The 12980-nt window shown below is 42.5% G+C and overlaps 1 protein-coding gene across 1 annotated transcript in view; it reads left to right on the top strand.

Annotated features, from left to right (window-relative positions):
• Positions 1 to 321: 321 nt before the first annotated feature.
• LOC120733281 overlaps positions 322 to 12980 on the top strand; it is a 38048-nt gene continuing 25389 nt past the window's right edge. Inside the window, exons 1-2 of the mRNA XM_040031379.1 lie at positions 322 to 351; positions 1270 to 1275. Of these exons, the coding sequence (XP_039887313.1) occupies positions 322 to 351; positions 1270 to 1275 (36 nt within the window). The remainder of the gene's footprint in view (positions 352 to 1269; positions 1276 to 12980) is intronic.

The following is a 12980-nucleotide window of genomic DNA, read 5'->3' as shown; positions in this document are numbered from 1 at the left end:
TACTTTGACGACGTACTCAAGAGTTTGGCGGCTTGAAAATAGCCAAATCTTGCACCCAGCCATTTGTAAATTGGATGTGCGCCTCCAGTGACTTGTAATTACGAAACTGGTTCGCTGTGTAAGCGCTTACTCCACAAACAAGATAGGTGAAGATATCGGGGTAGGACAGTGGCGGTAAGTCGTCTGGGTCTTTACTCCACTGCCGTATTTCATATGGGTCCAGATTTGCGATGCACTCTATTTTTTTTCAAATACCGCTGCTTCGCCTCTGGACGCAATCGGTCTCTATACCGTCCATTTTCTTTTGAGCTGCTTTTAAACATGTTTATTGTCGTCGTCGCCGTTCCAACAGTGAGTTTGTTTGGATCGTAGACCCCGAAAATGGCGCCACGCTCCCACAATGCATTGCAGCGTGACGTCAACTCCAAAGCCCTATTAATAAATACAGGAAGCCAGACAGAAAAGAGGAACTTGTACCATATAAGGAGTTGTTGAAACTGTGTGACGTGTAAAGTACCAAAATAACACCTATATGAGACACATTTTTAGATTCTAATGTTAGAGATCCTGCAACTCCCGAGACCTCTTCCCTCTGACCCCTCCCCAAACCCTCAAACCCTCCTACCCACCTCGACATACAAACTCTGTGTGGCTTCACGTGTTCTGTTGATGTTTACATGATCGAAATAACTTGAACACAAACACAAACAAACAAAGAGGAAGACCGCACCGGAAGGAAACAACTACAAGTCCCAGCATCCTCTGTGTTTAGGGAGCAGTAGTGAAAGTGAAAGCAGGAGGAGGAAGGTGGAGGTGAGGCAGGTGAGTGTTAACATGAATATGTTTCTTCTTATGACATAAAATAATTCCACGCTGTTCGTGTCTGTGGGTGAAATGTGAGGCCGGTCGGCTCCTCTGAGCGCTGGTTTCCTGTAAGTAGAGAGGAAGTGAGTTTAGCTGAGCCTCCGTTTAGTGTGAGAGAGCAGGAGGAGAGTGAGAGCTGTGCTGAGGCAGGGTGAGTGTTAACACTGCTCTGACATTACTGTGTCTCTGTGGCGGGAACAACAGGCTCCGTCAGTGGAGGCAAAAATAATCAGACTTTGGTTTTTCAAAGGAAACAACTTTATGTCGGAAGTTCCCGCACGCTCATTGGATAACGAGGTGTCAATCTCGAGCTATTAGCCAATGAGCGTGCGGATTCACAGAAAGACCCGCCTTTATCACGGGACTTTAAAAACTACAATGGCGACAGAAACTCCGTGAGTGGAGTTCAGGGTGACGTTATGAAACTGTGACGTTTGAGCCACTTCCTGTTCTCAGTCCCAGCGTCCTGATCACCGAGGTTTCTGTTGCTCTGATATCTGATATTGATTATATTGGTAAACAGGCTGTAGCATAAACATCAGGTCTGTTCTGAAAACTGGCTTTATTTTTTCAAAGTAAGGGAATATCTGTGGTCTGATACCGCGGGCTCATGGGCTAAGGACTTGGATTGACAAGTCAAGCGCAGATGATTGTGTTGTTTCTTATAAAGGCTTGTGTGTGTGTGCCTTCCTGTGTGTGTCCTTGTGTCAGTGGAACTGAATCAGTGTGTTAGAGAAAGTGCTCCTCTGCTGTGCCGTCATCGTGTGGATGCTTCTTTTAAAGTTGGAACTCATGTTTTTATGATCTGCTTCATTTCATTGAACCTTTATTTCTAACCATGAAGTCCCTTTGAGGTTACAGCCTCCTGGTTAGGTTTAGGCTGTTATTGTGCTTCAGGCTGAAATATGAGGAGTAAGGAGTGGGGCTGGTTAGCCCTCATGACCCTCACCATAACACATACGTCACAGGACAGTGTTTACCACAGAAACTCCATGAAATGATCAATGAGAACTTTAGAAACCCGTCAGTGTGATGCTTCCAGTACAACAGCACCTCTGAGTGTGTGTGTTTGCCTCTCAGACTAACTCCACCCTGACATCAAGAAGATGGAGGAAAAGGATGGAGCAGGATCTGCAGCATCCAGCTGTGTGTCTGTGAGGAGTGACTGGTCCAAAGAAGAACCTCCAGACTTCAGTAATGAACCTGCAGCAACAATGTAAGAGAGCTGCTGACTCATTTATTCAGTGTAAATAATGATTTTTGATGCAATGGGAGAAGAAAAATGACAAAAACAGTTTTAAAAATTAGGATTAAAATATTACAAACTATATTTTTGAGTTTCCTGATGTAGTACAAAAATATATGAACATAACTGTATATACGACAGATATTTCACGGTTCTTTTAGGCAGCACCAAAAAACAAAAAGACTATTTTTAAGCTGTCTGAGGTAGTGAGTCAACATGTCACACTGGGTCAAAGGTCAGGGAGTAAAAGTGTGTTTTAAAGGAGGTTTAAAAGCAGCGAGTGAAGGAGCCTGTCGAGGTAAATCGTTCCATAACTGATCAAAGTCAGTTGGTGGACCTCTGTGTGAAATCAAGCATCTGGTTCACAGAGAGGATGACCCTCACATGGGCTGTACAACATTATATAGGGAAACAAAAACAGAGATTATCGTAGCCATCGCTCTCTCGCATGGACGTGGCAGTCTTGCTGTCTGCTGCGAATCCTCCCCGTACCTCCGTGACCTCGTCTGGTATCTGCTCCCTCCTCTGTAAGAGACAGTAAAGGAAAACAGGTCTCTGCCTAGTCTTGGAAATCTAATCTTATCATCCATTGTTCTTCTAGGGCCTCTTCTTCTTGTGGCCTCAGCTAACTGCTAATATTTAAATGGCTAACATTAACATGTGTGCCAGCCAGGTTCACATTTATGATGAACTATGATTAATTAACTGATGTTGAAACTGGAGCTTTACTGACCTCTGAAATTCCTCCTAAAGTGTTATTCAGTGTTGTGACAGTCAGCTGCTTCAGCTGCTGCTGGGATGGGCTGTGGCAAAGAGAACAGAGAAAATCCAAATCAGAGTTTTTCTCTGAATTAAAAGCAAGGAAACAACAACATATTCTACATGGTGAAACTGATGGTTTCTGGTGTTTGGGTCTGTTTTTCTGTATTCATGCAGATAAAGTGTAAACTCAGATGAATTATACCATCAAATGTTAAAGGAAAATATCAGGATGAGTGTCTGTGAGCTGAGAAGGACGTGAAGCGAGCAGTTTATCCCAGAGCTGAAGCTGCTCTGTGTGCAGAGATGAGCTCAGATTCCTGCTGTGATTGATCAACAGTCACAGAAATGTAGACTTGTAGTTATTACTGCAGTATGGTCACAGCAGATACTGATAAACATGTATTATGAGGATGGATGATCAAGTTTCTCACTCTCTCCTTTAAATCTCAGTTTTTTTCTTCTTCACAGTTTATCTGTTAATTTATTAATGAATAACACTGAAAGAGTTTCTGTTGTATTTCCCCTTGAACATCAGCTTATTAGGGCGGCATTAGGAAATAGCCGCCCTCCAAAGAATGAATAAATGAATGATGATAATAATAAAATGATTAAAAAGCAGAGCTCAGAGTGGTAGAATGGTCAAACATGGATCCACGGGTGGTTCTTTTTTTTTTTTACTTTGATTTTTATTAGGTTATGTTAACATTGTGGACATACAATAAAGAAAATAACAAACAAACAAACATACAAACAAACATAGAGTCTGGAGTTTACATATCTTTTTCCATTTATCACGTTGCAGAAAAAAAGAAAACCTATTATGTTATTTCATTTGTGTCACTTCTGAATGTTTTCCACTTCCTCCGTAGTCTGTCGTATTTACCTCCCATCAGTCTAATGTTGAATGTTATTTTTTCCATCTCTGAGATATCCTCTACAATACTGATCCAATCCCGCTGAGTGGGGGGATCTGGGTGTAACCACTTCTTTGTAATTGCTTTTTTTGTTGCGGCCAGAATTTTTTTGACTAAATACACATCCTCTTTTTGTATGTGTTCTTTTATGTTTCCTAGATACATCACTTGGCAAGTATTTGGGAGTGTATAACTCAAAATATTATCCATATTCATTTTTAAGTCTTCCCAATACTTTTTAATTTTAATGCACTTCCAGAATACATGAGAATGATCCGCTTCTATTTCTCCACACAATCTCCAACAATTTTGTAAACTTGAGGTCTGTTTCAGAATCAGAATCAGAATCAGAATCAGAATACTTTATTGATCCCTGGGGGAAATTATTTTTTGTTACAGTGCTCCATTATAAACCAACATTAAGACAAGACAGACAATACACTAACTAAGAATAGTACAATATATACATACATACATACATAAGTCACTCATAAATAAATAGCTGAACAAGAAACATGTGTAGTTGTAGCAGTAAACAGTGTGTTAAGTGGATGCGTTGTACAGGGAGATGGCCACAGGCAGGAAAGATTTCCTGTGTCGTTCAGTGGTGCTTTTCGGTAATCTCAGTCTCTCACCGAACGTGCTCCTGTGACTGACCAGCATGTCATGGAGTGGGTGGGAGGTGTTATCCAACATTGTCTTTATCTTGGACAGCATCCGCCTCTCCGACACCACCTTGAGGGAGTCCAGCTCCATCCCCACAACATTGCTGGCCTTACGGATTAGTTTATTAAGTCTGTAGGCATCTGCTACCCTCAGCCTGCTCCCCCAGCATGCAACAGCATAGAGGATCGGACTGGCCACAACAGACTCATAGAAAATCCTCAGCATTTTCCGGCAGATGTTGAAGGACCTCAGTCGCCTCAAAAAATAGAGACGACTCTGGCCCTTCCTGTAAAGTGCTGTGGTGTTTTTAGCCCAGTCCAGTTTATTGTCAATGTGTACTCCAAGGTATTTATAGTCCTCCACAATGTCAACACTGACCCCCTGGATTGAAACAGGGGTCAAGTGTTTCCTGGTCTTCCTGAAGTCCACGATCAGTTCCTTGGTCTTTGCCACGTTGAGCTGCAGATGATTCTGCTCACACCACGTGACAAAGGAGTCGACCACAGCCCGGTACTCTGTCTCATCATCCCTGCTGATGCATCCAACCACCGCAGAGTCATCAGAAAACTTCTGAAGATGGCAGGTCTCTGTGCGGTGGCTGAAGTCTGTGGTGTAGAGGGTGAAGAGGAAGGGGGAGAGGACAGTCCCCTGTGGTGCCCCTGTGTTGCTGATCACCTTGTCAGACACACACTGTGGGAGACGTACATATTGTGGTCTTCCTGTCAGGTAATCAACAATCCAGGACACCAGAGAAGCATCCACCTGTATCGCTGCTAACTTATCACCCAGGAGGGTCGGCCTGATGGTGTTGAAAGCACTGGAAAAGTCAAAAAACATGACCCTCACAGTGCTCGCCGGCTGGTCCACATGGGTGTAGACACGATTGAGCAGGTAGATGATGGCGTCCTCAGTTCCGAGACGAGGCTGATAAGCGAACTGAAGGGGATCCAGATGTGGTCTTACTATGGGTCGCAGCTGGTCCAGGATGAGCCTTTCCAGGGTCTTCATGATGTGGGAGGTCAGTGCCACGGGCCTGTAATCCTGGGGGCCACTGGGACGTGGCGTCTTTGGTACAGGGACGAGGCATGATGTCTTCCACATCACCGGGACCCTCTGCAGACTCAGACTCAGCATAAACAGTTTATGAAAGACTCCACTCAGCTGGGGGGCACAGGTCTTGAGGACAAGGGGACTCACTCCGTCTGGTCCAGCAGACTTGCCTGAGTGAAGTCTCCTCATTTGCATCTCAACCTGGTATTGAGTAAAGGTGATGAGTGGGGGAGGGGTGTCAGGAATCTCACAGGAGGCAACATGTGAAGAGAGAGGCTGGCACAGTGGTGTGGCTCTGGATTCCAGGCTGACTACAGGTGAGGTTGTGGGGGTGGGAGCAGACACTGTGGTGTCGAATCTATTGAAAAACAGATTCAACTCGTTGGCTCTATTCTCACCTCCCTCAGCTCCCCTGCTGTTGGTTGGCCTGAATCCAGTGATGGTCTTCATGCCCCTCCACACCTCTCTCATGCTGTTCTGCTGGAGTTTCCACTCCAGCTTCCTCCTGTAATTGTCCTTAGCCTCTCTGATCTTGTCCTTTAGTAACACCTGGATCTTCCTCACCTCCTCTTTATTGCCCCCTCTGAAAGCCCTCTTCTTGTTGTTGAGGAGGGCTTTGATGTCCTTAGTCACCCACGGCTTGTTATTTGGGTAACAATGAACAGTCTGAGCTGGAACAATGGAGTCGGTGCAGAAAGTTATGTAGCCTGTGATACACTCAGTAAGCCCATTGATGTCCTCGCCGTGAGGCTCACAGAGTGTTTCCCAGTCGGTCACCTCGAAACAGCCCTGTAGTTCCGCTATTGCCTCCTCTGACCACCTCCTCACAGTCCTGGACAGTCCTGGTGGTCACAGGTTCCCTCCTCACAATTGGCACATAGCGGGGGGTGAGGTGAATCAGGTTATGATCTGACCTACCAAGTGGGGGGAGGGAGGAGGAGCTGTATGCATCCTTGACGTTAGCATACAGTAAGTCTAAAATTTTCTCTCCCCTGGTGGGACAGTCCACATATTGTTTGAATGTTGTTAGTGTATTGTCCAGTGATACATGGTTAAAGTCACCCGAGATCACAATAAAGGCACTCGGGTGCTGAGTCTGTAACCGAGCTATGGCAGAGTGGATAGTGTCACATGCAGCTGTGGGGTTAGCAGAGGGAGGAACATAAACAGCCACCAAGATCACGTGAGAGAATTCCCTGGGTAAATAATACGGCCTGAGTCCAACAGCACACAGTTCAGTGTCCGGGCAGCAAATCCTTTCTTTGATTGTTATGTTGGCAGGGTTACACCACCGGTTGTTAACTAAAACAGCAAGCCCACCTCCTTTCCGCTTACCGCTAGCGATGCTGTCCCTGTCCGCCCGAACAGTGTGGAAGCCTTCCACAGAAGCATTCTCATCGGGAATGTCCTGGTGCAGCCATGATTCGATGAAACACATCAGGCTACACTCTCGATATTCCCTCTGACTCCGTACCAGTGCTGAGAGCTCGTCGATTTTAATTGCCAACGATCGCACATTTCCCATCACGATAGACGGCAGACACGGTTTAAACCTCCTCCTTGCTTCGAGCCTCCGCTGTCTCACCGTCACCTTTTTTCTTCTTTTCTGTCCTTGACCTCTGCATCCCCGATGTGTTTTCCTCCAAATTTCAGCTGGTACTTCTGCGGGCCTGGCCAGCGAGCCGGCCGGCATCAGGGCGATCAGCTGATCTCTGGAGTAAACAGTCCGTGAGTTTAGGAGATGTGCCGCGGTCCCGTTCCTTGATAAAAGTAACAGTTCCACGGCCACCAGAAGAACAAAAACTCTCTCAATCCACATGATTGAGTAAGAGATAGAAAACGGATGAAAATACAAGTCAGAAAAAAAAAGAATACGTAAGAAAAAAAGAGCTAAACTAAGAGAAAAGCAGGAGCGACTGTAACAGGCTGGATGCTGGTTGGCGCATGCGCACTATATTTGCTTTTTATTTTAGGTGTAATGAAAAAACGTGTCAAATTTTTCCAACAAAATTCCCTCCACAACGGCGAATTAGTTGTACTGTGTTGCATTTCACACATATTGAGCCATTCTTTCTCTGTTATTTTTATGGTCAGTTCAACTTCCCATTTCTTTTTAATATAGAGTGTTGAATCTTGTCTATTTTCTTCTAATGACGAAATAAAGAAGGTGGAAATGGCTTTAAATTGTTTATGTTCATAGCAATCTTTTACTTTTCCGACAACCCCCAGTGATTTCCCAAGCCAGTCAGATTTTATTTGTTTTGCGCAGTAGTCCCTAACTTGCAAATATCTAAAGAAATCTCTATTTTCCAATTTGTATTTGTTTTTTAGTTGTTGGAAACTCATTAGTCTTCCGTTTTTCATAAGGGTACAAACTGCTGTAATCCCTTTTAATTCCCACTGTTTGAATGTTTGGTCCAATTGTCCCGGCTTGAAATTTTTATCATGTCTAAACCATCTGAGCAAAAATAGTTGTTCTTTTAACTGACATTTTTCTATTACTGTGTGCCATATGTCTAATGTAAATTTCACAATTTGATTCATTCCACTTTTATTCTTTGTCATTAAATGTTTGTCAGAGATAAAAATTTGAATGTTGTTTCCCTCGATTTCTTTCTCAATTTCCTTCCATCTTGCCTCATATTCTGGTCTACACCAACCAACAAGTGGTCTGAATTGAGCTGCATAGAAGTATTCCCTTAGGTTGGGCAAAGCCATCCCTCCCTTGCGCTTCGGGAGTTGCAATGTTGTTAGTCTTATTCTGGGCTTCTTCCCACCCCAAATAAACCTTGATATCATCTTGTCCCATATTTTGAATTTTTTTTTGAGATATAGGAAGTGGGAGTGACTGAAACATGTATAGCAGTCTTGGGAGAACATTCATCTTTATTATTTGGATTCTTGAGTAGAAGTTTGTAGCCGACCACCGTTCTAGGTCTTTTCTAATGTTGCCCTCCACCTGGTTATAGTTTATGTCCGCCATATCTGATAGTGATTTTGTCAAGGTTACGCTGTAATTTCATGTTGTTCGAGTGCCAATTTAATTTGTATTCATCTCTGATCTTTTGGGAGGGTATATAATTGAATGATAGAATTTGTGTTTTGGATACATTAATTTTATAGCCTGATAAGTATTCAAAGGTATGGAATAGTTGCATCAAAATTGGGAAGCACTTGTCAGGGTTTCGTAGAAAAATAATAACGTCATCAGCAAACAATCCAATAAGGTGTTTTTGTCCAGCAAGGGATACCCCCTCCAACTTTGAATGTTGTCGCACTGCTTGTGCTAGTGGCTCAACATATAAAGCAAAAAGAATTGGTGACAAGACACAGCCCTGTTTTGTGCCTCTATATAGCCGAATTCTATCTGTCAGACTACCATTCACCTTGATTCTAGCTGTAGGTTGATTATAGATTGTCCTTATACATTGTATTGAGCTGTCCTTAAACCCGAATTTTTCCAATACTCCAAATAGGAAGAGCCAACTTACGCTATCAAATGCCTTTTCTTGATCTAAGCTAATTAACACAGTACCGATATTAGTTTTTTCTGCATTGTCAATAATGTGAAGGACTCTCCTTATATTGTCCTGTGCCTGACGTCCCTTGATGAATCCAGTTTGATCCACTTCTATCAGATCTGGTACAAACTTTTGGAGTCTTTTGCTAATGATCGAAGCGTACAATTTATAGTCGTTATTTAGGAGGGAAATGGGTCTATAATTCTTGCAATATTCTTTGTTTTTTCCTTCTTTGGGTAAAATTGCTATAATAGCTTCTCCCCATGATGGTGGGGCTATTCCCTGATTCAGAGTCCAGTTGAAGCAAGATAGAAGAAGTGGCTTGAGTTCTTCTTTGAAAACTTTGTAAAATTCAGCCTGAAAGCCATCGCTTCCTGGGGCTTTATTTGTTTTCTGTTCGGCAATAACTGTATCTAGTTTCTTATCCGTAATCTGTGAAATCAGTAACTTGTTTTGGGTATCTCCTATGGAGGGCAGATCCAGCGGGTCAAGAAAATTTTTAATTGTCTCAAGGTCTGAGGCTGCCGGTTGTGAATACAGTCTCGTGTAATATTTTTTAAACTCATTTTCTATCTCATTGGGCATATAATGTAATTTGTTACTATCCAAATTTCTTATTTTATTAATAATCCTTGATGCCTGCTTTTTACGCAGTCTACTGGCAAGTATTTTAGTTGCTTTGGGCCCTGATTCGTAATAGGTTTGTTGCATATACGTAGCCTTTTTTTCTACTTCTTCTTTTAGTAATTCATCAATTTGGTTTCTGATGTCTGATATTTCTTCTAGAATTTCTGGATTTTTAAGTAGTTTATGTTCCCTCTCCAGATGTTTAAGTTTTTCTGTCAAAGTTTTATATAGGGCCAGTCGCGCTTTTTTTTGTGCTGCTGTTAGGGCTATGAGTTTCCCCCTTAAGACTGCCTTTAATGCATCCCAAAGTATAGTTGGGCTCACATCTCCAGTATCATTGCCTTCTATATACATTTTTATATCTTCTTTAATTTTCTTAACATGTTCATCCCTATTTAAAATACCCAAATTAAGTCTCCATGCTGTATGTATTTTCCTATTATCGAGACTGATTTCTAGACTAATCAAACTATGGTCTGAAACATCTGCCACACCTATTTTACGATCTGTAACATTATGAAGTTCTTCAATATTAATTAGAAAATAATCGATTCTCGAATATGTGGCATGAGGTGCAGAGTAGTGGGTGTAGTCCCTGGTTTGAGGATTACGTGTTCTCCATACATCAATCAGTCCCACCTCTTGTAAAATTGTATTCATGAAATTAGACAAACGATGTTTACATGTTGCAGCACTGGTAGTGTCAATATCCCGATTTAGCACAACATTGTAATCCCCTGCACATATCACCAAACCTTCAGATTCTTGTGTCACTAAATTGAATAAATTTTTGTAATCATTTTTCTTACTTCCTGGTGGGGCGTAGATATTAACCAGGGTAACTAGTTTATTTTCCAATTTCCCTTTAATTAGTAAGTATCTACCCTCTTTATCAGACACTTCTTTGTGGCATTCAAATTGTACAGAGTTTGCTATTAAAATAGCTACTCCTCTTTTCTGACTTTGTCTGTAGGAATTGTAATAGGTGTTTTTATAACGGAATCTTTTCAATTTTTCATGTTCCTGTTGGGGCAGGTGAGTCTCCTGCAAGAATATTACCTGTGCCTTTTCTTTTTTGAGTTTTGTTACCACTTTACTTCTTTTGATTGGGTTATTCAGACCATTCACATTCAGTGACACCAGTTTTATATTATTAAAAGGCATATAATCCACGCAATTGTAGATCGTAATTCTCCAGACAACAAAAAATTGTGGCCTTGACATTTGGCCAACCACCATATACCATTACAACATTGCAAAATAAGTAAAAGAAAAAAAACAAACCCTATAACACCCAACTTCCACGTTGGGGTGAACGCTTCCCACCCCGAATCCCCGTTGGCAGGCTGAGGAGAAAGTCTCTTCACAGAGGGCCCCTCCTTGGCGGTGATACATAATGTTTCACACATCCAAAAGTCCAACGATCTCTGGCAGCGATATTTAAAGTCACAGCGAAGTCTATTTTGTATTAAACTATTCAGTGAGGTGCTCTTTTTTGATCGTTGTTCTCACACTTAGGAATAGATTGTCACTCTCGGAAGAGAAGAAAAAAAAAAAAGGAAAAAGGGGGAAACCCCGGGTAGAAAATAATTAAGGACTCAAGTTAAATAACCCCGTGGGAAAAATAATCGATACCTTAAGTGACATAGATGAGATCCTCATGTCTTGAGAGCAGCTTGTATTATCCTCTTACTGTGTCGATTCACTGCCACAGTGTTGCTCGTGAAAGATGCTCCATCTCCGGTCCCAAATCCGTTGAATCTGCTCCTGGCAGCTGCACGGTGTATCCTCTCTTTCTCAGCTCAAGCGCAGCCTCCCTTGCGCTGCCGTAGGTTCGTACACCCGCATCCCAATGGATACGAATTTTGTCAAGCGGTGTTTGGAATCTGACACCTTTTTCTTTCAATGCCCTTTTGATGTTCCCATATTCCCGACGCTTCCGGGCCACCTCTGTGGCATAATCATGGTCAAATAATATATGCTGACCTTCATACTCCACTTTGCCTGCCCAGGCTCTTTTCAAGATGTCCTCCTTACATATATATTCCTGAAAATTTATTATTATTGACCTGGGCGGCGCGTTCTGACCCGGTTTTCCCGTCAACGCTCTATGGGCTCGTTGTATCCGTAGTCTCATATCCTGTGGCAATGAAAGAGCTTTTTTCAATTGATCTTCCACGAACTGTGGCATCGATTCACCTTCTACTCCTTCCGGGACTCCGTAAAGTCGAATATTATTCCTCCGGGATCGTCCTTCCAAATCCGTCATCTTTCTTTGTATAGATTTGTAGTTTTCCATAACTTTGGTTAAAGCATCTTTCATGGCTGCGTTTAATTTCTCCGCTTCTGCTATTCGTGTCTCTACTTCTGTCAATTTACGCTCAAGTGTGTTGGCTTTTTCAGTATTTACAGAGATGCTTTGATAGACTTCTGCTTTCAATGATGCCAACTCAGCTCTCACGTCTTGTCTCAACTCTTCTCTCATTTTTAGCATACCTTGCTTACTTTCAGTGCGAAATGATTGCAGCTCCATCTTGATGTCTTTTGGCATTTCGCTAACACTCTCGGAGTCCCGCCGTTGATCAGAGTTATCCATTTCTTTATGTTCTTGGTATGCTGCTCGCTTTGTGTGACTTCTCGTCTTCGTACCCCCACTCATCCCAGTCAAGAATCACGAATAATTGTTTATCTTCTTGAATTTGGGGGGTTAATTAGAAAAGTTTGCTGCCAGACTCCCAACTACACGTCCATCTTGGTTTCTCGCTGAACCGGAAGTCTCCCTGCAGTATTTCCCTGCTCCTACATCGATCCACGGGTGGTTCAACTGCATTTGGTGACGTGACTAAAGCAAATCTTTCAAATAATCCCACCATCAACGGGATGTTGTCTCCTTTACTACGGTTACTTTACTTGGTCACCGTGTGAATTTCTTTGAAATGAACCAAATTCTTTTATTTGTTGGTTGTTGCATATTTAACCTCTACAGTCAGGAAAGGAGGAGATGAGGCCTCAACAATGTTGGGTTGTAGCTGTGGTTCAGGTTAGAGTGAGTGTCCATGGAATAAATGTAAGTCAGTGAACTGGAAACATGACTGTGTTCAAACTTTGTTTTCCTTTTTATAATGAGTCTAATCAAAGGTGGACAGAAGTATCTCCACTTTGACTTTTCTGTGTCACCATCAGAGCTTCTGCACAGTGTGGAGAAAGATCCAGAAGCAGAGCTGGACTGCAGACAGCCAGTCAGAGCAGCTGTGTACAAAGTAAGACTGAACATCTGTCTGCTGATGGACTCGTTTCTGAAAACTGGACTTCTTGTGTTGTTCAGACATT

This window comes from Simochromis diagramma, unplaced genomic scaffold (genome assembly GCF_900408965.1).
Source record: "Simochromis diagramma unplaced genomic scaffold, fSimDia1.1 OVJJ01000435.1, whole genome shotgun sequence".
NCBI lineage: Eukaryota > Metazoa > Chordata > Actinopteri > Cichliformes > Cichlidae > Simochromis > Simochromis diagramma.
Note: the sequence above shows the minus strand (reverse complement) of the source record. Positions and strands in the feature narration are given on the sequence as shown.